Here is a 20,127-nt window from a genome sequence, read left to right as displayed (position 1 = left end):
GTGGACCTAATATATCTGCTCAGAGCTTGCTGCATTTACTAAGAATCGCATCTTCGACCATGCCATTCCCCAACACATGACATGTGAAAATTCTGAGTACGCAGCTCTGAATTGTTGATTCTGAACTTTTGCTTTGAAACCCGCTTTCTTTTTCTATAAAAATCGCTCCCCACGTATAGATTCATGACACTTATAAGAAAGGAAGATAGCGTCGAATGGAAATCCATAGTTGGCCTGGCTACATCATGACCAATCTATACATTTTTTTGTATTAACGTATATTTCAGTACATATAGGATAACTCAATCCTGTCAACTATATACATACACGTCTGCAGCAGGTGCCGCATTTTGGTTAAGCCAAAATTCTAATATGCATTATGCATTTCTTCTTCTTTATCTGCAAATGCTCTTTGGACTGTAAGAAGAATCACATGTCCGTCATAATTTGAGGATTATGAAGAAAATTTATGGGTCATGCAAAATTTATTACAGCATACATTACATTAAAATCCATCTTTAAATTCGAACTAAAAATTGGCCGTCCATCTTTGTCCAGCAACCTTTTCTGGGAGATACAATTTTTTGTTATAATAATGGATGAATTATACTATTAAATTCATTAATGCGCTTGAATTGGTATTTCAAGGCACTTTTGACAACATTGTATTTATTTACATATATATTTGTTTATTTATTTATGTACATTTCTGTGCTTCAAGGAGAGAATTTTTTATCTCACCCATTGTTAAGTATAAATTTTATTGGCACCTTTAACATACTTGTTTATGTCAGAAATTCCAAATCCGGTTGATTCACCTTCTTAAATGATCCCCAATGGATTGATGTGCCGTGAACGCATTGTTTGCAGCTTTCAACTTGTCAAGCATCGAATGAAATATGAGAAAGATCCAGGTCCGTATCTCTCCCTCCCTTTCTCTGAGGAAGCATGGGAGTTTGGAGGGGCACAAAAATGTCATACCTGTAAAACTAGAGAAGGTTGTCCTCATTATACGATGGCTATCGTCCTTTCCCATTGTTTTCTTTCTTTGCCTGGGGGATTCGTCGCCTCGGAAATCAGGTAAAAAAGACAAAGAAAGGAAAGACGGTACAGCGCCACCACCATCACTTCTTTTGCGCCTTCCTCCATTTTTTTTTTTTCTTCTCTCTCCCCTCCTGCCTGTTCCTCCTTTATGAGCTGCCATTATGATTTATGAAACCGTCCCAATGTTATGTCGCTCGTTGCATTTAATTTCCTTGACCTCCCGTTGAAGTTCGGGTCCGTAGAGCAGGCGCAGGCACGGGCTCAGGTTCAGGCTCTGCCTGCTTAATTGGTGACCCGCCAACCTTCTGGGTTCATGCTGCGAAAGGCTCAGGAGCAGCGGAAACGATGGCTGCTGCGGCCCTGGTCCAGGTGCATCTGCCAGCACAACAGCCCCCTCACCATGTCTCTGTCTCCACGAATCGCTCCAAATTGCACAACTCCCCTCTCAGTGAACCAATTTCACGTCGGATTCATATCAGTTTCTTTTTTTCTGCCCCCCAGCTTTCTCTTGTCTTCTTCCTCTGCCTTATAAGTCCATTACTTTTCTGGGCAATCGTATCTTTTAATCGTCGAATGCGTGTGTTGCATGCAATTTAGGCTAGGCAGGTGCTTGCAACTCTTCTGAAAAGATTCAATCAACCACCGAACCAACACCAAAAGGCTTTATAAAAAGCTTCTTCATCTGTTCGATCATCTCAGCCAGACGAGACGGAGCGACATTGAAATCATATTGAAGCCCCGAACACGGACAGTGAGACTGTTAGCCTCACTCATCGACGCCCTTCTTGGTCTCTAAAAAAACTTTTCATGCTTTGTACAGAAAAAGTGACTGATTGACGTGGTGAATGAAACTAAATCTTAGTTGTAAACACCATTTGTCATGGAAACCGGTTGACCACCCTTATTGACGTTTTCTTAACATCAGTAGAAGGTCCTAGTTTTGTTGTCAATTGATTTGGTGATCATTATTTGGTGGCCTTCATTTTCTCTTCACCTATTTATTTATTTATCTAGCGAGAGAGAGAGAGAGTGATCTCCTGGAGATATGTGCATCTGCGTCTCAAAGAATATGCAGGGGAATTGGGATGTGCCAACAGGACAGGGCCGGAAGTTGACAAAAGCAATTGCATCGCAACATTGGCCATATGTTCGCAGAGAATCGAAGGTTAGTCAATGGTTGTCATGATTCTAGAAATGGAATGCAGTTGCCCAATGGTGATGAGCGTGAAAGTGTTGATGTGATCAGGCAACCGTAGGGTACTTTTGGATTCATCATGTAAACAGGATACTAGTCGGACGACATACTCAAAAAGCGTTTGAATTATCGCTCGTAGGCCATAGAAAGACTTACCTGCCTACGAGATGAAGGTACCGACTTCGAATTTTAGGTGATTACTAGATAATGTCTTCATCCAAAAAATGAACCTCTTTGCTCACACTAAATCAAAGAAAATAAGCCACCATAGTGCGAAAAAAGCAGCATGGAATTCGGGAAAAGGGTTCTCTACAAAGTTTGCTCGCTCAATCTGGATGAGAACCCGAAATCAGTCTTGCCAATCATTCCCTGCAACTTCGATGATGATTGCTCTAAACGATGCAACGAGGTGTAAACGGGAGTTAGTATTGGACCATCGGTTGGATTTTAAGGACAACATCTCAAAAGATAGATCAACTTTTCAAGTAGCTCAATCAAAAAGGCAGAAACTTGATTCCACCATGACCAATATGAACGGTTCATCCGAATATGTTTGCTTTCCAGATTCAATTAATGGAACCTTTCAAAACAAATAATAACGATAACAGCAATAGTTGTGCGTTCAATGGCAGGAAATTAGGTGCCAAGCTTTGTGAACGCGTCTGCACAGCTACTCACAGCTTGAGTAAATGTTAAATTACCCAGAAGTGGTCCACCTGATTAAGTTCTCTGGGCCTGTGATTTCAGCAGATTGACTTTACACTGATGAGCACATAAGTGAAGCCCACAAGTTCGTCTCACCAACCTTCTCGAGGATATTGATAAAATTTCTTCTTACAGAGAGAAGTTGGTCCGACTAGCTCAATACACGACAGAAGCCATGAGGAGAGGAAGATTCTCAGTAAAAGCAATCCCACGGCCTGTTAACAATTTATCGTTCGGTTATGAGATTCGGACCCTTCACTTGAATCGTCGAGGGAGGCAGTACGTTACTCGTCCGTTTATTCAATCGTGGTGCATTATTGGATAACTAACTTTCATATAACTGTTGTAAGCACATCCCCAGTTGAGTTCCAAATAGACTTCCATGACTGTTGTAAGAACATCCCCAAGTGAAGAGAACTCATTTCGACAAAGAAAGGATGATTTGTTAACCGATAAATGATACAAAGACCTTGAATAGATTTAAACTTCGGTTCTCTTCCCGTCTGAATCCTTTATACGCTTATCAGATACTCATTGATAAGAAGAATCAACCACATTGGCCATATCATGAAGAAGCTAATAATACCGAAAAAGTTGGCCCTTTCATTTATAGTTCAATCGTGTCAAACTGTAGCTGAACTCAGGTATCAATATGCACTAGCATTCCTACAGCACCAAAAGTACGCTATCACCAATGTCGTCTCATACTCCCATAAGATTCAAAAGTTTGGAGAAAAAAACATCTAAAGATTTCATTTAAGAGCTAAGCTGATTACATCTTAAATACCAAAAGTAAGTATAGACCAATAACAGACACAACAGGCACTTCTGTGGAATTGTCAAAACATCAACAATATTGATGTATATGAATCCTGCAACAATATCAACAGGTTCTCCATTGATTTTCATCCAAATTGCACCCGCAGCAATAATCTTCTTGCAGATGGGCACTCCAGATATCCAAACCTCAACCAAAAAGCTATGTTACATGTTTCTTTAAAATACATAATAATTGTACACCAGCTCTTACAATAATTCCTTCGGAGAACGGTGTTAGTTGCAGAACTATGCCATCACACACACAATTGAAGCGAATCCTCAACAAAGAGAAGCAACTGCAGTCACTTAGTTTAGTTCTTTCAGCGGAGATCGGGAATCAAGAATACTTGTGAAACTTTGAACAAATTTTGTCTCCTTGAGCACATCATCTATAGAAATATCTTCCCCATCCTCATAGGGACTTTTTTGTCTAAACTCCTTTACCAGCATCTCTAATGGCAACATCCGCATTTCTTCTATCATCTCTTTTGTGGGCAAACATATTTCCTTCCTTCCCGGTGTCGTGGTAGTTGGTTCATAATCCTTCAATAGAAAGACAAGTCATCAAAACTAACGTTCATTCAAAAGAAACAAATGAGCATATGTGTTTGCATACATGTGCATGTATGTGTGTGAATCATCAGCATGAGTTTGTCTTTTAATCATAACTAACCATATATTTTTCATCAAAACATCTCCCTGATTGCTGTTGAATGTCCTGAACTTGGCAGAAATGTGCATCCCGAAGATTTGTAAGAGCAGTTGAGTGAGCCATCACAGCTGACAATATATCATCCCGATAGGCACGCTCACGCTCAGATACACCTGTTCACAATACCATTAATTTTTGTGCAATCCTAAGAACTGCAAAAAATAAGCACTTACCCTCTACATGTTGGACAAGGCTCTCAGCTTCTTGAGCAATCTCTTCACTGGCAGCAATTCGGCTAGCATCTACTTCAGCATCATGTGTTTCATTGCAGCAGATTGCATCCCTGCTCAACGATAAAAAAAGCTTAAATATTGAAATAGGCTTAGCAAATAAGTGTCATTGCTCAAAACTTATGCAAATGCAACAGCGGTAGTCTAACTAAAAAAAGGCATTTGAAGTTGACAAAATCTGGCAAAATGGCAAATTTTTCTTGTGATCTCATTCAGTTTTTCTTTTGCCAAAATTGCGAGCATCACATGAGTGTAGCTTCAGCAAATTTTGTCACCCATAAGTGCAGTGGATATGCTTTGCCAACATTCAGCAAGCCATTTGGCATTTGACTATTTAGAGCAGACCTTGGTGTCCTGAATCTAAAAAAATGAACCTTCTATAAACCGTTCAAGCGTGCTCTTGCAAGCAAACTAAATCAAAAACATGAAAGCAGCAAACAGAAGTAAAATGAAAAACTTCTCTAGCAGGCATATTTACCAACCTAACAAGAGACTCTAATGCTACAACATGCTGTTTCCCCATCCCCCTTACAGCATCGTAAGTTCTCATGCAATGGGCAGAAGCAGCATCTGTCATCTTAACACTGCAGGCACCACATCAAAAAAATCAGAGAAGCTCGAAAATAAATTGTAAGCTTGAGGGCAAAACCGAACGAATGAAGAAGGAGCCTGTATAGAAGTCCTGATCTCACTAACCACTTTTGAAGATAGTCCTCCAATCGACAATGCTTGGCTGCAGAAAAATCTGCAGTGTCCTTCGCATCATTATCAGCCTTGGCGGAGAACTCTTCCCATTTTCTTTTAGCATCATGTGTGACACCCTCTATCACAGACACATGCTGTTGAGATGACAGCTGTTCCTCAGAAACAGCATCCCTCAAACTCAAAAGCCGCATATTTACCTAATACAATAAAATAATCAGTTCTGCAAATTCCTGCAAAAAAGTTATTCCAGCTGACTGCATACCAATTCCTTTTTCCTATGCATGGCCGTGGACACCAAAGCACCAATGTCCTGTAAAAGTCTCTCTTCATCCATCTTTGATTGCTCCTGTACATCAAAAAACATTATGTTAGACAATATCAAGATGTAAATCAAGTAAGCAAAAGAAGGTATAACCAGCAAATTTAATACCTCATATGCCTTCTGAAAATCAGCAATACTTTGCACACAAACCTCATGTGTTTGGTACAGATGGGTTTGGAGCTTTTTTGATTCTTCGCCCAGCTTCTCAAAAAAGCCAGTAGTAGTCAGAGAAACTTCTTTCATAAACTCAATCCTTATACGAGATCTCTATAAACAAACAAAAGAACAGTACACCAATTATGCAGAGAAGTTGACCAACAACCATAATGTCAAATAGAAAATCAAAAGGAAAACTCAATGATCAGATAAAGATGACAAGAGGCAGCCAAATTGCCTTCACCTCCTTCAGTTCTCGGGCAAAATCGGCAATTTCTCTTTGCTGATCAGAAAAAGTAGTTTGGATATCCTTGAACATCTTTTCTGCTTCTCCAGCCTCTGCATTAACCATCTAAAGGGAAAACAGGGAAAGAGAGAAGTTTCATTAGGGAAAGAAATCACATGGCAAATGAAAACCTAAAATGTAGAACAGCCTACCCCTTCAAGGGAAGAGAAGTCGCTGGCACACAACGAGACAGCCTCTTCTAAGTTTGCATTTGCATTTGCTTTATGCAGACGGACAACATTTTGCAATGTTTCTAGATGACAGGAATACAAACCCTTCATTGCCAACATTTTCTTCTTGAACTCCAGTTGAGACTGCCACATCAATATTACAGATATCAAGACACTGCAATGGGTTCATAGAAGAGCTTATCTTATCGATAAGTGACAACCTTGTCATGGAAATCTAGGCAAGAACTACACTGTTTTTCAACAGCTTCAAGATACTGAATTTGCTGGCTCATTGAGATGTCCACTATATTTGAGAGTACATTAAGCTTTTCAAAGAGCTCTGTTTTAAATTCATCAACCAATGATCTGTTCCCGGCATTTAGCTTCTCCTTTCTCTCTGGCAAAAATGCAATAGCGAAAAATTATTTAGGATATTGGAATCTCAAATGTACAAGAACCTATCACCTTCAGAGAAAGACAGACCTATTTTAGCAAACAATGCAGATACATCTCGAACAGATTTTTCCAAATCAGAGCGCAAGCTGAAAGCTTGATGAGCTAGATCGTTTTCTGCAAAAATATTTGAAGCCAAATTTATTTCCAGTCCACACATTTTTAAGCTAGATATTTTTAATCATATAAGTTCCAAAATCAAGAACCTGATTTTTTTTGCTGGGATATAACATACTCCCTCTCCCGGATAGTATAATGAGACCTCTTGAGGTTTTCCTTAGCCACTGAAAGTGACTTCCTTGTCTCTTCCAGAGCTTTCTGTGAATTTATGACATACGTTCAATTAATTTCACAAAGGCAAGCATATTGAATGTTCTAACCAAACAGATAAACAAGTCAAATAAAAAACCTGTGTCGCATCAAGTTTTGCCTGTAAAACTTCGCCATGTTGAGCTTGAGCAACATATTTCCCTTGGAGGTCCTCAATTTGCTGCAGGTACAGAACATGCATAGATATACCATTAGAAAAAAAGTAGGGTTTGGGGGAGACAAATTTCTAAGGAAGCCAACCCTTAAGAAAGGGCTCATGTAGATCCATGCACCTTTTGGTTTGAATCTAGCAAACTCTCCATTTGCTCAATTCGTTCAGACATGGCCTGGAACAAAAACATGATCAAAAAGTAAGATTGTAATGTCAACCTTGATCAGTAAGGGTAAACCCACAAACAGACAAGCCAATGTTACAAAACAAGAAAATTATTGCCTTCAAACCACGAATCCATGTATCAAGGTAGCAAAGACAAATTCGTAGAAACAGAATATAAAACAACAGAGAAGCAAGAACCAACAAAAAGAGTACATGCAACCACTCACATTACATTTCAAATATTATGAAACTGAAAAAAACGAGGGATCTACTGTTTTTAATCATCTATAAATGCAGAAGGTAAACGAACAAGCATCAAGATTGCCTCCTTAGAAGCACCAAACAACACTGGCATACATTGAGTTTCACAGAGTGTTAAAAAGAAAATTCCCAAGCCCATTTAACTTCTTTTGAGGTTGCAAGTCAAGAACCAAGCCTTCACAAGAGATTTCCAAAAGGGACTTGGGTGTCAACTGTAAAAGCATTGGAGACATCCAGAGCCAGACATTTGGAGACAGTACCATACAGAGCTCCAATAAGGTCAGGTTTCACAAACAAAGAAGATTCGTGTGACTTCAACAGAGGATTACTTGGGTTTAAACTTTAAAGTTAGTTCGAAGCATAATAACTACATGCAACAATGAAACAACTACAAATACTTTTGTATCCTCATGCTGCTAAAACCAGGAGAATAACTAAGAACAATATGCATCCAAAAGCTGCAAGAAAAGATCATAGAAATCTAATTTGTTCAGAAAAAATGCCAAGAAATGAATATGACATACTTTTCTTTCACTTTCCTCTTGATGATAACGATCCTTAGGAATGTAGACACCATTTTTCTCCCGAGCAGCATAAACCTCTAATAGAAAACAGAAAGAATAATTTATGGAGGAGAAAGCCTAAACATCATCACACATCTGTATATAGCACAAGTATCCATACCTAAACTGGAATTCAACAAATAAATACCAAAATGAGCCATCAGGTACATGGCACAAGTAGAAAATTTACCAGCTTTAAGACGATCAATTTCCCCATATAGATCTTTAATGAGTGTAGATTTCATCATTTTCTGATTCACCTGGAAATTTCAACAGCTTCTATAGTTAACAAAGAAGGAAAAATTAAAGCAGCACATGGTTCATAGGATAGCACTGTACATAATTTGAAAAAATGGCAATATAACACCATGAGCTAGTCCACATCCAATTGAACAAGAATAATATCAGCCACTTGTTCCACATAGCTGCAGAGGTTCCCTGGGATCGTATGAGTACACAAGGAAGGACAGCAATCACATCATCTCAATACTCAACTGGAAAGGAAAACCCGGCCAGTACGAATTAGGGTGCAGTAGTCCATGCAATAAGGCTTCCTTCTCAAAGAAAACTGAGTTTGTATAGAAGAACAGGAGACCAACCAAAAGAACATTATAGTTGGCAAGGACTAAGGATGGATTTTATAAAGGATTGGATTCCAAGAACCAGTGTTTGGTTCCTGTATTGGAAAATGTTCATTGGCATCAGATACTTCAAGTAACCTCAGCAACCCCCAAAAAAATAGTGGAAAAAAGAAAACCAATCCGGCCATCCAGAAATAGAATCAACTAAACAACATAAAGTCACTAAAGCTTTCAGGATTTAAAAAAAACATCCAAGTACCAACTAGCAACAATTTATAAATGCAATAGCAGTTTACAAAAAAAGTATCTATCCGAACCTCTGGCCTATTTTTGATATTTTTGGCCCTGTGAGCATAGTCCAGAGTACTTAGTGTCTCCTCTAAACAATGAACAGATGGTGACACCGTAGCAATGATACAAGTTTTAGTCCGTCCACCCAAAGAATCACGCAATAGCCTGGTAAGTTTGCTATCCCTGACAGTTTCAAATTTTCAATATTAACCAATCAGTGAAGAAACTTCAAATAGATGCACACATTAGACGCAAATGCACCCACCCACCTATATGGGACGTGACCAAGATGCTCAACCAAAGCAGTGATAACTCGGCCAAGTGTAAGTAGGCTTTTGTTGATTTCTCCAGCTTCTCTTGCACGTCCCTGATTTGAAAATTGAAAAACCAGCTAGTTCAAATGGTCTATAAATTTAAACTTTACAAAACAACACACACTTCCTGGCAATAATCAGAAGCACACAGGCGACACAAATTCCAGAAAAATTACTTCATTCCTTAAATGCTGCCGGAGTCATAGGCTTACCTCCCTAGCACCAGATCTCGATATATTCTCAGAACCAGCAAGGTCAACCAAATTCAATTTCCCACATTTAATAAGTTCCTCGCCCTCTGGAGTTGCTTCTTTGATGTGAATGGTAATAGAAAATAGGGAATGTGAACGACTGGGAAAATTGCATTTGAAGACCATTAAGAAAGCTTAAGTAAATCATCTTTAAGGAAAAAGAACTAAAGAAATCAAATATGCAAACCTAGACTGTTTGTTCAGTAGTGTTTCAGCAGTTCGCCGCTTGGCAGACCCCCTTTCCAACAAGGAAAATATTTCACTGGCACTCGTTACAATTTCTTCCTCAAGGCCTCTGACAAGGACACCGCCCTTCCCATCTTCCATAAGGAGCAATGGCTTCTTCTGCTTCTCCTCCAATGTAACCTTTGACAGTTCCTCTGGAGCCAGCAAGTCGGTAATTTCTTCATTATACAGCTCCAGAAATGTGACCTTCACACTATATTCAGCTCTTTGACTCTCCAGGGTGTCAAATATCTGCTTCACAGCTCTAGGGATGACACCAGCATCCAAAGGCAACTCGCCACACTGAAATCCCAGAAAAAAAGAAAGTCGAGATGCTAAATTGAACACGAACAGGAAACAACCATGCAATCGTCTTTCAATGATTCAATCAAGGTAACCAAAAAGAAAAGATGAAAATGAGGATCAATGAAGACAGTGCGGCCTTTCAGAAAAAGATCACCTTTGATTTTTTGCTATCCCCTTCCATCGTGTAAGTCTTTCCGGTTCCCGTCTGACCATACGCAAATATTGTGCAGTTGAATCCCTCCAGAACTTCATTCACTATAGGCACAACTGCTTGATCATACAAGTCCTTTTGCTGAGCACCAGGACCAAAAACCTACAGCATAAACAAACGTAAACAGGGTTCCGAGATTATGATCTAGTCTACTCATACCTAACCAGTAGGAGACAAACAATCATGTTTTTTTCTAGACCTCCCCAGTAGAAAAATATACGGGTGCGTCGTGGAGCAATTCCTATTGATATACCGGAATAGAGATATCTCTATTTTTATGTATGTGCTTCCATCTCCATCGAACAAAGGTTAACAATGCAGGAGCAGCAACCTTTATCAGATAATCCCCGCTTCTGAACCAAAATTACCATCACAATGGCCAGGAAAGGCTCGAGAAATAGGAAATTATTCAGAGCAGATCGCTTTGACAAATCTCGTGCAACTATAGATCGCACATTGGAGGAAATAATCTCCTAAAAAATCCTGTGCCATGACACGGAGACAAAAATTAAAGGTGATTGCAGCAAACCCCACCCGACTAATAACAGGCCTTCACTAGATCGTCTCTTCAAATCGAATCTTTGAAAGTTCGACCCCGGTAAGAACTATATCCTCGTTGCTTCACATCCGTCATCTATTGACATAATCTTAGGAATCAACAAATAGAAAATCAACGGGGCGAAAGAACACAAGGGAGACACTTGATGGCGACATTTTGAACCATTACGCAAGAATGCAATTGAAGCAGGGTAATCGGATGCTCCCAAATTCAGAAACTAAATCAGACAGATCTATCTAATGGAAAAGTGTGGGAAAAGCTTAAAGAAGGGGAAGTAGACCTTGTCGAATGTAAAGACCCGATCGAACTGCTTGCCGGCGATGTTCTGAGAGACGGCGACCTCGCGCTGGTACTCATTGCAAGTGATGACCTGAGGGGCATTGCTTCTCAACTCATCTTCATTGAATGGCCTGAAATTTGAGAAGGGAAGAAAGAAAATCAGGAGGCGAAGCAAAGAAATCGATCTCTGATTTGAGGAGGAAAGATAGATGGACGCCATTTCCATACCTGCAGCGGAGGAGGACCTGGACGTTTACTCCCTTCTCCTTCTCGTGGCGGCCAGCCATTGCACAGGGAGAGAGAGAGAGAGAGAGGAGATGAGGATTCTTGGGAGAAGAAAGGGATGAAGGGGGCTGAGGAGAGTGTCTCTTTTGTCGAAGGAGCGGGAGGCGAATGAGTTTTCAAATTTCAGCAGCAATCTCCAATTTGGGCCTTATTTTTCATTTAAATAACGTAAAAGCCACTCAGGAGTCCCGTTTCGAATTTGAGCCAGCGTGGCACACGCTGCGTGCCCTTATTTACGAAAACGTCCAGATGATGCGATGGCAAAAAGTAAGTTAAATATTCAAATATGGAGATGCAATAAAACGCCATTAAAAAAATTGGTACGAGAGAAGGAGGGCTTCGGAAAAAATATATATATATATATAAAAGTATGATTTTCCCTTTTCTGAGAAAACCGGACCAGAAAATGAGATTTTCTTGATTATTAGGAAGAAAATACAGTAAGGCTTGAACCGTTTGATTCACTGTTCATGGATGGCAAACACGTTATCATCCATGCAAACGCAGCCCATCTCCCGGCCCCGTTTGTTAATTCTTGTTCCTGTCGGTGGATGACTAAGAACCAACATTCAGAATAGGGATGTCAACAGTTTGGATTGGAGGTATCCCTTACCAAATCCGAATTCATCGGATGTTAATATATTCGATCTTAGTATCCGGAAATGAACGAAGAAAATCGATATTATATCCAAAACCGACTTTTATTTGCATACTCAATTTTGAATTTGGTTTTTAAATACACAACCAGATTATCAAGAGCTGAATTGGAATCTAAGTGGATATTTAATTTAAATCTAAATCTGGCTGGATGTCATTTCTTAAATTAAAACCAAGTTTGATCCTAGTTAATAGTTATGTCAAATTTCTTGACATATCAAGTTCTTTTTGAAGTGGTTTAATCAAATATCCAATTTAAATCCGATCCATTTACATCATTAATTTCAAATGCCCTCTTTTTGTTCTTGGACTAGATAAAGGACTATACTAAGTCCCGACTTGGTTGATTTACTATTCAACAGATTGACAGGGTTTTGGTCCACCTTTATGTGTCCGATAAACCCTTCGTCATATTCAATATGACGTCCCAATAATTTCTCTACCGGTCAGCTATGTCACCGTGGTACCGGCATACCGGTAAGCAGTATGGCCCGGTACGTTTGGATCTAGTTTCGGGTCGAAACTAGATCCAAACTATATTATAACTTAAAAAGTTTTGTTTTTGTTTTTTTTATTTATGAGATTATCTATAGATTTATGAAAGGAACATTGTAATGTGATACATCATTTGGTTTTTTAAATTTTTTGAATTAAAATATATAATATATATATATATATATATATATATATAATATTCACCGTACCAAGATTTATAAAAACGCCATACCCGTAACCCCGTACTCCTACCAGCACTTGTACCTGTACCATTGTGACATAGCCAGTCAGACACTTTAAACGCTCGCTCATTTGTTGTCCTTGACTATATCACAATGGTAATATCACAATGGTGAATTCGTCTAGACATACAAAACAGTGGCTCTTTATTATTATTTTTTTGACACATAATTGCTTATAATAAGGTGGTCGATGTGCACGAAAGAGATAACTTCTTTCATAAAATAAGTTGTCTGGCCCATCAACGTACCCTTAATAACAACACTAATTTATCTCACATCAACGGCTAAATTATGGTTCCATCTGAACTTTTATATGGATGATGAAAAGTAAACGTTATGCATTTCAATGTATGCTGCAAGAAGCATTGTTATTGGAAAAAACCGTGGAAAAAATTTGAAGGTAAATAACATAACTAATACTATGAACCCCATACCTATAAGGATAGCATGTATTATTTATAATTCATCATGGTTACTGTAACGTGGTTTAGATCATCCAAACCAGAAATTGATGATTGTTTTTGTAAGTGCGACTAAAAGCTTTAGAGGTTGTACCTAAGGATACTTGGTAAAACCTGAGTCACATGTTCAGCCTTATATAATTACCCATATTTTTCTCTCATGCTTATATTTTATCTTTTATCTTGCCTTCCAATGCAGACAAAAACAGGGTAAACAAGAAGAATATGCCAAAAACAAGAAAAACCAAAATAAACTGGATGAAAAGCATCAAGCAATACAAAACAAAACAGGGTAAACATGAACAGAACAACCTGCAGTTGGCTATTAATAGTAGCGACCAATTAGTAGCAGGAAGACAAGGTACTGGAGACACTACAAATTAGACGATTTCAAACTAAGTAACAACTCACTTTCAAAAGTTTAGTCTTGTAACCCGGTGTATGGGTGGGTAGAGTTGTTACAGTAGTATCAAAATCGATTAACACTTGGACTTGAGGTCCCGCACATGTATGAGCGTGTGTACCTTCAGGAGGGTAGACTGCAACGCTCACTTTAAAAGTTTAGTCTTGTGCTTAAGATTGTGAGAATTTGAGTTGTTAAATAACTGATTGTCATGGTTCATATGTCTTTTAGGGCCCGTTTGATGGGCGGGTGAAATTTAAGGCGGTAAATTTACCATGCTAAATTTTTTTGGAAAAATTTACAGAATGAAATTTCTCCCTCTTCCAATCTGAGGCCCTGTTTGATGGGCGGAAAGAATTTACCGTGGTAAATTTAACCATGTTTGATGCACATGAAAAATTTAACATGGTAAATTTAACCTTGTTTGATGCACAGAAAGAATTTAATATGGTAAATGTTGTTTTTTTGTGTATTCTCCTCTCCAAATCTGACTTGGGAGATGACAAAGGAAGGCATCAAAAGGTTGCTCTTTCTTGTCTATGCATTCAAGAAATCAAGATCAAACCATATCGATAGTTCATAGTTCAGAATCCATTCAAGACCAATACATCAAGGTTCCTCAAAAAGCCTCTCTTCCATCTCATGGATCGCACCATTAATTTAGTTAAACACATCTAGAACGAACGCATAATCAACAAAAACCTTAACTGAATATAGAGTGATTCAGAACTTGATGCATTCATAAAACCCAAGGTTCAGTAAGATACTACCAACATATGTTTACCAATAAATTATCACTTCATTTCATTGTATACAATACTACCAAATAAAAGCATATCGTCGGCCATGAAACCAGAACAGAATGCATATACACTGTTTCAAACAATGAAAGTGAATCGTTAGCTTCAGAACAAAACATCAAGCCGGCAAAGAGGGCAGCCTTCTCCACCATCAAATCTTCCCCAAGTTTCTTCCACCTTACCGTCTCATGCTTAGCAGCTTTATAGGCATCTAGCAATGCATTGAGCACATCATCTGCCTATTTCATGGTTTCTTGTGCTTCCCCAAATTTCATGAGTAGAGATTGGGCCTCATTGCTTCTTTCAGCTGCACTGCGAAGGATGCAGCATGGCCTAAGGATGCAGCATGGCCTGACTCAAGAATTGGCAGTTGTAATGTAACAAGCATTTTAGAAGGAATGAGGACAATAACAAAGCAAGGTACATGGTCTGACTCAAAAAAAGGAAAGTAAAACAACAATAAAAAAATCATTGATCAATATGTATCAGGAATGATGTGTATAACCAATTTGCATGTTCCCTGAGATCAATCACACTGAGAATTCATGTAAACAGACAAGCAAAAGAATGAGATATCCTCCACGTCCTTCTCCAGGTTCTCCGTATGTCTTTGCATGCTTTGAATATATAAAACTGCTTCAGAAAGTTCACTGTTCTGGTTCCACTTCGAAATGCTTTCATGTAAGGTGTCCATCATAGGTTTGTGCATATGTGCCCCTTCTTTATTCTTCTGCTGTAAGACATTCATACTAAGTAGCCAACCAGCAAAAACAAATGAAGCATTAGCACGTCTATTTGCTTCAACTAGTTTACCTTGTTGATGCTTGATTTTGTCCTCTAGTATATGTACAAGGGGCACATATGCAACTGTTTGGCATAAGGAGCAACTGGCGGTGGAGAGGGCAGTAACAGAGGGCAGCAAATGAAACGCCCAAATCAAGTTTTTCTCCTCAAGATTTCATGTTTATGCAGAACAAAACATCAAGCCGGCAAAGAGGGACGCAGAGACTCCTCAGCAAATGACATGCCCAAATCTAGAAGAACTTAGGGCAAGAAGCGGGAGAAAAAAAATCGAAGCAGAGGCGGACATCGCACCTAAAGAAGCACCAAAGAAAGCAATCAGCAACTCTTCAGGAAATCCAGACAATTACTATACTGGAGATCCAAAAAAAACACGGACTAAACAGAAAATTCTTCGAATCCCCGACTGTAGATAAAGGTCAGCGAAGAACTAAATCTTGAACTAATAAGCAAAACACGAAACGTCTAAGAAATCTGGACCTCAACAACAGAGAAAGAGAGAGAGAGAGAGATAGACAGATTTCTCCCACGTAGCTCAACCTACCGTCCCCTTCCTTCTCTCTATAAACTATGGAATCTACATGCAACGAGAGCAATAGAAGCAACAACGAGAGAGAAAGAGAGACAACGACAGCAATGTGTAAAAACAGAGAACAAATAGATTTGGGTGTTTCTGAAAGGGACAGAGCAAGAAAAAAGGAGAAATCGTTACTTGAGAGCGGCGACTATGGCGTTGGCGAACCAGCGAAGGAGCGGAGCTGCGAGCAAGAGAGAAAGGGAACCAGCAGACGCCTCTGGTGCGACGGTGAGAAGGCGACGGCGAGGGAGGAGGAGCAGCGGAGGGAGGAAGAAGGGTGAAGAAGCAAACATGTCGAGCGGGAGGAATTGGGGTGAAAAGGCAAACATGTCGAGCGGGTGAAACTTCACCCGGTCGAAAGTCCGAGCTGCGAGCTCGGACTTTCGAGCGGTTGAAGTTTCACCCGCTCCCATTTACGTCAAACGAGTGAACTTTCACCATGTTTATTACGTTTTCAGTCAGGCGGGTGAAATTTCATCCGCCCGTACATTTTTCAACCGTTCCTCTCAATTTACCCCGCCCATCAAACGGGCCCTTAGGGTTGAAACCAAAGCTGTTAGGAGGTCGGTTGGAATCCACCAGCTACCAGCCGAAGCCCATTGTCCGAGTGGGCAGGGTTGTTATGATACATGCACAATCGATCTTCCTACAACTCATCACCATCTTACCCTCTCTAGTATGATATGCTTTCCCAACTAAATGACTCCTATATTATTTTTATGGTCCGCACATGCATGTACCACACTCCTCTGCCTTATCCTAGCTAGTTACTAAAGGTAGATTAGGGTTGCACAACGAGTCGAGCCAGCTCGGGCTCGACTCGAACTCGCCCGGTTAAACTCAGCTCGAGCTCGACTCGTTTATAAACGAGTCGAGTTCAAGCTTACAATGAAACTCGAATGAGTAAACGAGTCGAGTTCGAGTTTTAAGAACTCGACTCGTTTATACTCGACTCGACTCGTTTATATAAAACCGTTTAAATTTTGAAAACCGATAACACAAATTTACCAAAACCGGTTCACCGGTTTAGGGTAAAAATTGATCGGTTATAAGTTCTTTTCCCCTTTTCTCTCTCTTCCGTCGACTATCTATCCAGTCCTCTCCTCTCCGCCAGACGGCCCAGACCGCCACCGCCGCACACCATCTCCACCGGACCACCGGCCGGCATTTGGCATCTAACCACCAGGCTCCAGCTCCACCGTCCGGCAATGGCATTCAACATCTAACCACCAGCTCCACCATCCGGCCTGCCGTCTGCGTTTCGTTTAGGCTCCCCACGACAGTCCACACAATGAAAAGAACACAAATGAGCATCCAGAGACGACCCAAAAGATTGGCAACGCTTGTTGTGTGAGCACCAGGTATGTTCCCCTCTTTTTCATGCGCTTTTTCTTTGCCTCTCTCTCTCTTAAACTCTCGTGAGTCCGTGACACGGTGACACCTCATCCTCACAGACTCACCTTCGCAGGGTCTGCACAAGCACGTGAACGACAGCTCCACTGTCTGCATTTCCTCCTCATTTTCCTTCTTTGCCACCGCCACCGGCCCACCACCGCCCTCTGCTCTGCCTAACGCCCGATGGTATGCTAATGCTCCTCCAGGGGTCAAAGTTTTGAACATCTTGTGCTGCGCCTGTGCTTTCAAACAAATCCTTGACTTCATCCTCTTATTAATCATTTTTTTGCTTTTTATTTTGGCAGAGATCTTAGAAAGGGATAAATATTGAGGTCGTAATTGCTTCTAGAGGCGTGCTTTCTGCCCCCGCCTTCACGTCAGGTACCCCTTCAACCTTCTTTTCTTCTCCTTGTTGTTCATCTTCTTCCTCTTCCTCCTTCTTACCTGTTTTGTGAAGCCTGTTTTGTTGTTTTGAATTTCTTGATGCAATGCCTATTTTGGTGGTTAGAAATGAGAAAGAAGGCTAGAAAGGGGTCAAAGAGATTTTGTTATTTTTTTTCCTCGTGCAAAGTGATTGCTTGGAAGAAATTTGCTCTTCCTAAGCAGTCGACGGTTTTTAGCCATGTTAGAAACCTTCAAATCTCGCCTGTCCAATATTTTCTTTCTTAAATCTTGTTCACCAAGCTTTACAGGAACAACATTGATCCACATTTCCTTTTTCTTCCTTCATGTTCACGTGATTTTTTATTTCATTAACATAAATTCTTTTTATATATTGTTTATGACATGTGTGCCAGGCATGTGTTGATCCACCTGTGTGCAAGGCCTTCACTTAGGCACTAAAGGGTCTAGGCATGAAACATTGAAAAAAATAGCTTTTATTATTCTTTCTTGTTCTTTATCTTCTCACGTTGTTTCTTGCTCTGTTGCCTGGGAAGATTTTTTCTGTTCATTCATTCATGGCTTGAAATAAATAGCTTTTATTATTCTTTCTTTTTATTTATCTTCTCACGTTGTTTCTTGCTCTGTTGCCTGGGATGATTTTTTCTGTTCATTCATTCATTCATGGGCCATGGCTGGGAATCCTGCAATAATATTTAGTGCACATTACACTAAAGGGCCTGCCAGTAAAGAGTAGAACAGCGAGAATGTGCATCCATCTGTAAAAGTACAACATTTTCTCATGTTAAATTCTTTTAGGTTGTTAGCTTCTCATGTTTGACGTACTTCATTGTAAGCTAGATTGTCTCCAACGCACTTCCCCTGCTGGAGAACCAGAGCAGTCCCACTCTGTGCAGGAGATCACTGATAGAGAGCAAGAAGCTATGGCTATGGAGCTCGCTGCTGTGTCCATAGAGAACTATGTGGTTGCAGGGCTGGGTTTTGGCTTCTTGGTAAGACATGGCAGCCCATGACATCAAACCAAAAATGCTTTGTTTCTATCTGCTAGTTGTTCTGTACTAAGGAACATATATTGTATTATATCATTTGCGTATTTTCTGTTCTGCACTAAGGAGCATGTCCTTTATTATATCATCTATGTATTGGATGATTTCTGTTGGAAATTTGAACTGGGTTTTGGTGATCATGGCAGCTGGGTATGGGAAGTGCTTTGGAGACACTGTGTGGACAGGCCTTTGGAGCTGGGAGGTTGAGGATGCTGGGGATTTACATGCAAAGCCAGAGGTCATGGGTTATTTTCTGTTCTGCATAGCCTTGATCTCGACTCCTGTCTACGTTTTCTCAAACTATATTCTAAAGCTTGCTCAATACTTTGCTGCTATTATCCAATTTCCTCTGGGAGATGATGCTCTGCTCAGATCTGGACTTGAATCTGCTCGTTTGTTTTTCCATCAAAGGACATATGCTGAAGCTACTGAAGTTGGCTGTTATTTTACCATACTGTGTAGCTAATTTTAAACTTTTATTTCCTTGTATACATTATGTCCTATTTACATTTTGTTCAGTTCAGTCATCAGCTTATGATTCTATAATATTTAATAATGAGAACAGTCTAATACCAAATGGTGTCTATTTGCAGCTCTAAACTGTTGGCAGAGTTGAGTGATTCACAAATTTCATCCCACGTCATGAAATTTACTAGATATTTTAAAAAGAAGGATCATTTTTATTTAGACGAGCTAATCGAGTTAATCGAGTCGAGCTCGAGCTTGTGTTAGGTAGCTCGACTCGAGTTCGAGCTCGAGCTCGTTGAGTCGAGTCGAGCTCGAGCTGGGCAAGCTCGAGCTCGACTCGGCTCGTGTGCAGCCCTAAGGTAGATGGAATCCATGATATGATCCTCATTTGTAATATATTTTTCGCAAATCAAGCCTGTAGATAACCATGTATTCATTAGATCCCTCTTGCAATATGCAACAAATTTTGGTTTTTAACAACATTGAATTAATCATTCCTTCTATAGGTCTTATTCCCAGTCCGCCTTTTACTAGCAAGACGGATCTTTTATCCTACCTTTTACCACTTCAAAATTTAGGCAAGTTTATTTGCCTAGATTTTAGCTCATTTAAGATAAAATATCCAGAAAAAACAGGGTGAAATCAAGAAGAACATCACACATTCGACAAGGAAATCTTAGATCCCTTTCTCCTTACGACAAGTGCTTCGTTCCTTCTCTTCTCACCGTCGACCTCTCCATTTCTTTCCCCTCACCTCCATCTGCTGACATCACTTTTATCGACGTTCTTGCTTAATCATCAGTAATAGTGT

At 39.9% G+C, this 20,127-nt stretch overlaps 1 protein-coding gene across 2 annotated transcripts; it reads right to left on the bottom strand.

Moving 5' to 3' along the window:
- Window positions 1–3,670: 3,670 nt before the first annotated feature.
- On the bottom strand, window positions 3,671–11,668 carry LOC116259889 (kinesin-like protein KIN-5C). 2 transcript variants are annotated; one of them, XM_031637872.2, is made up of 23 exons: window positions 11,513–11,668; window positions 11,286–11,415; window positions 10,390–10,548; window positions 9,892–10,232; window positions 9,666–9,804; window positions 9,409–9,506; window positions 9,166–9,322; window positions 8,458–8,527; window positions 8,229–8,305; window positions 7,400–7,453; window positions 7,207–7,287; window positions 7,004–7,115; window positions 6,828–6,914; window positions 6,566–6,741; window positions 6,327–6,488; window positions 6,133–6,240; window positions 5,841–5,999; window positions 5,673–5,756; window positions 5,402–5,607; window positions 5,188–5,289; window positions 4,649–4,758; window positions 4,437–4,588; window positions 3,671–4,306 (listed from the first exon to the last, which is right to left on the bottom strand). In XM_031637872.2, the coding sequence occupies exons 1-23, from the start codon at window positions 11,569–11,571 to the stop codon at window positions 4,070–4,072; spliced, it is 3,060 nt and encodes a 1,019-aa protein (XP_031493732.1). In that variant the 5' UTR covers window positions 11,572–11,668; the 3' UTR covers window positions 3,671–4,069. The 2 variants fall into 2 exon arrangements, with proteins under 2 accessions (XP_031493732.1, XP_031493731.1); XM_031637871.2 differs by having other exon boundaries at window positions 5,673–5,999.
- Between the last annotated feature and the right edge of the window lie 8,459 nt (window positions 11,669–20,127).

Source organism: Nymphaea colorata, chromosome 9, assembly GCF_008831285.2.
Source record: "Nymphaea colorata isolate Beijing-Zhang1983 chromosome 9, ASM883128v2, whole genome shotgun sequence".
Taxonomy (NCBI): Eukaryota; Viridiplantae; Streptophyta; class Magnoliopsida; order Nymphaeales; family Nymphaeaceae; genus Nymphaea; species Nymphaea colorata.
The sequence above is the reverse complement of the archived record's forward strand: the minus strand, read 5'-3'. Positions and strand labels throughout refer to the sequence as shown.

Coding starts and splice junctions, on each gene's coding strand:
- LOC116259889 (XM_031637871.2), bottom strand. CDS start 11,571: ATGGCTGGCCGCCACGAGAAGGAGAAGGGAGTAAACGTCCAGGTCCTC. Junction 10,549..11,285: donor GGGTCTTTACATTCGACAAG/GTCTACTTCCCC, acceptor TTTATGCTGTAG/GTTTTTGGTCCTGGTGCTCA. Junction 8,306..8,457: donor AATTGATCGTCTTAAAGCTG/GTAAATTTTCTA, acceptor GTTTTCTATTAG/AGGTTTATGCTGCTCGGGAG.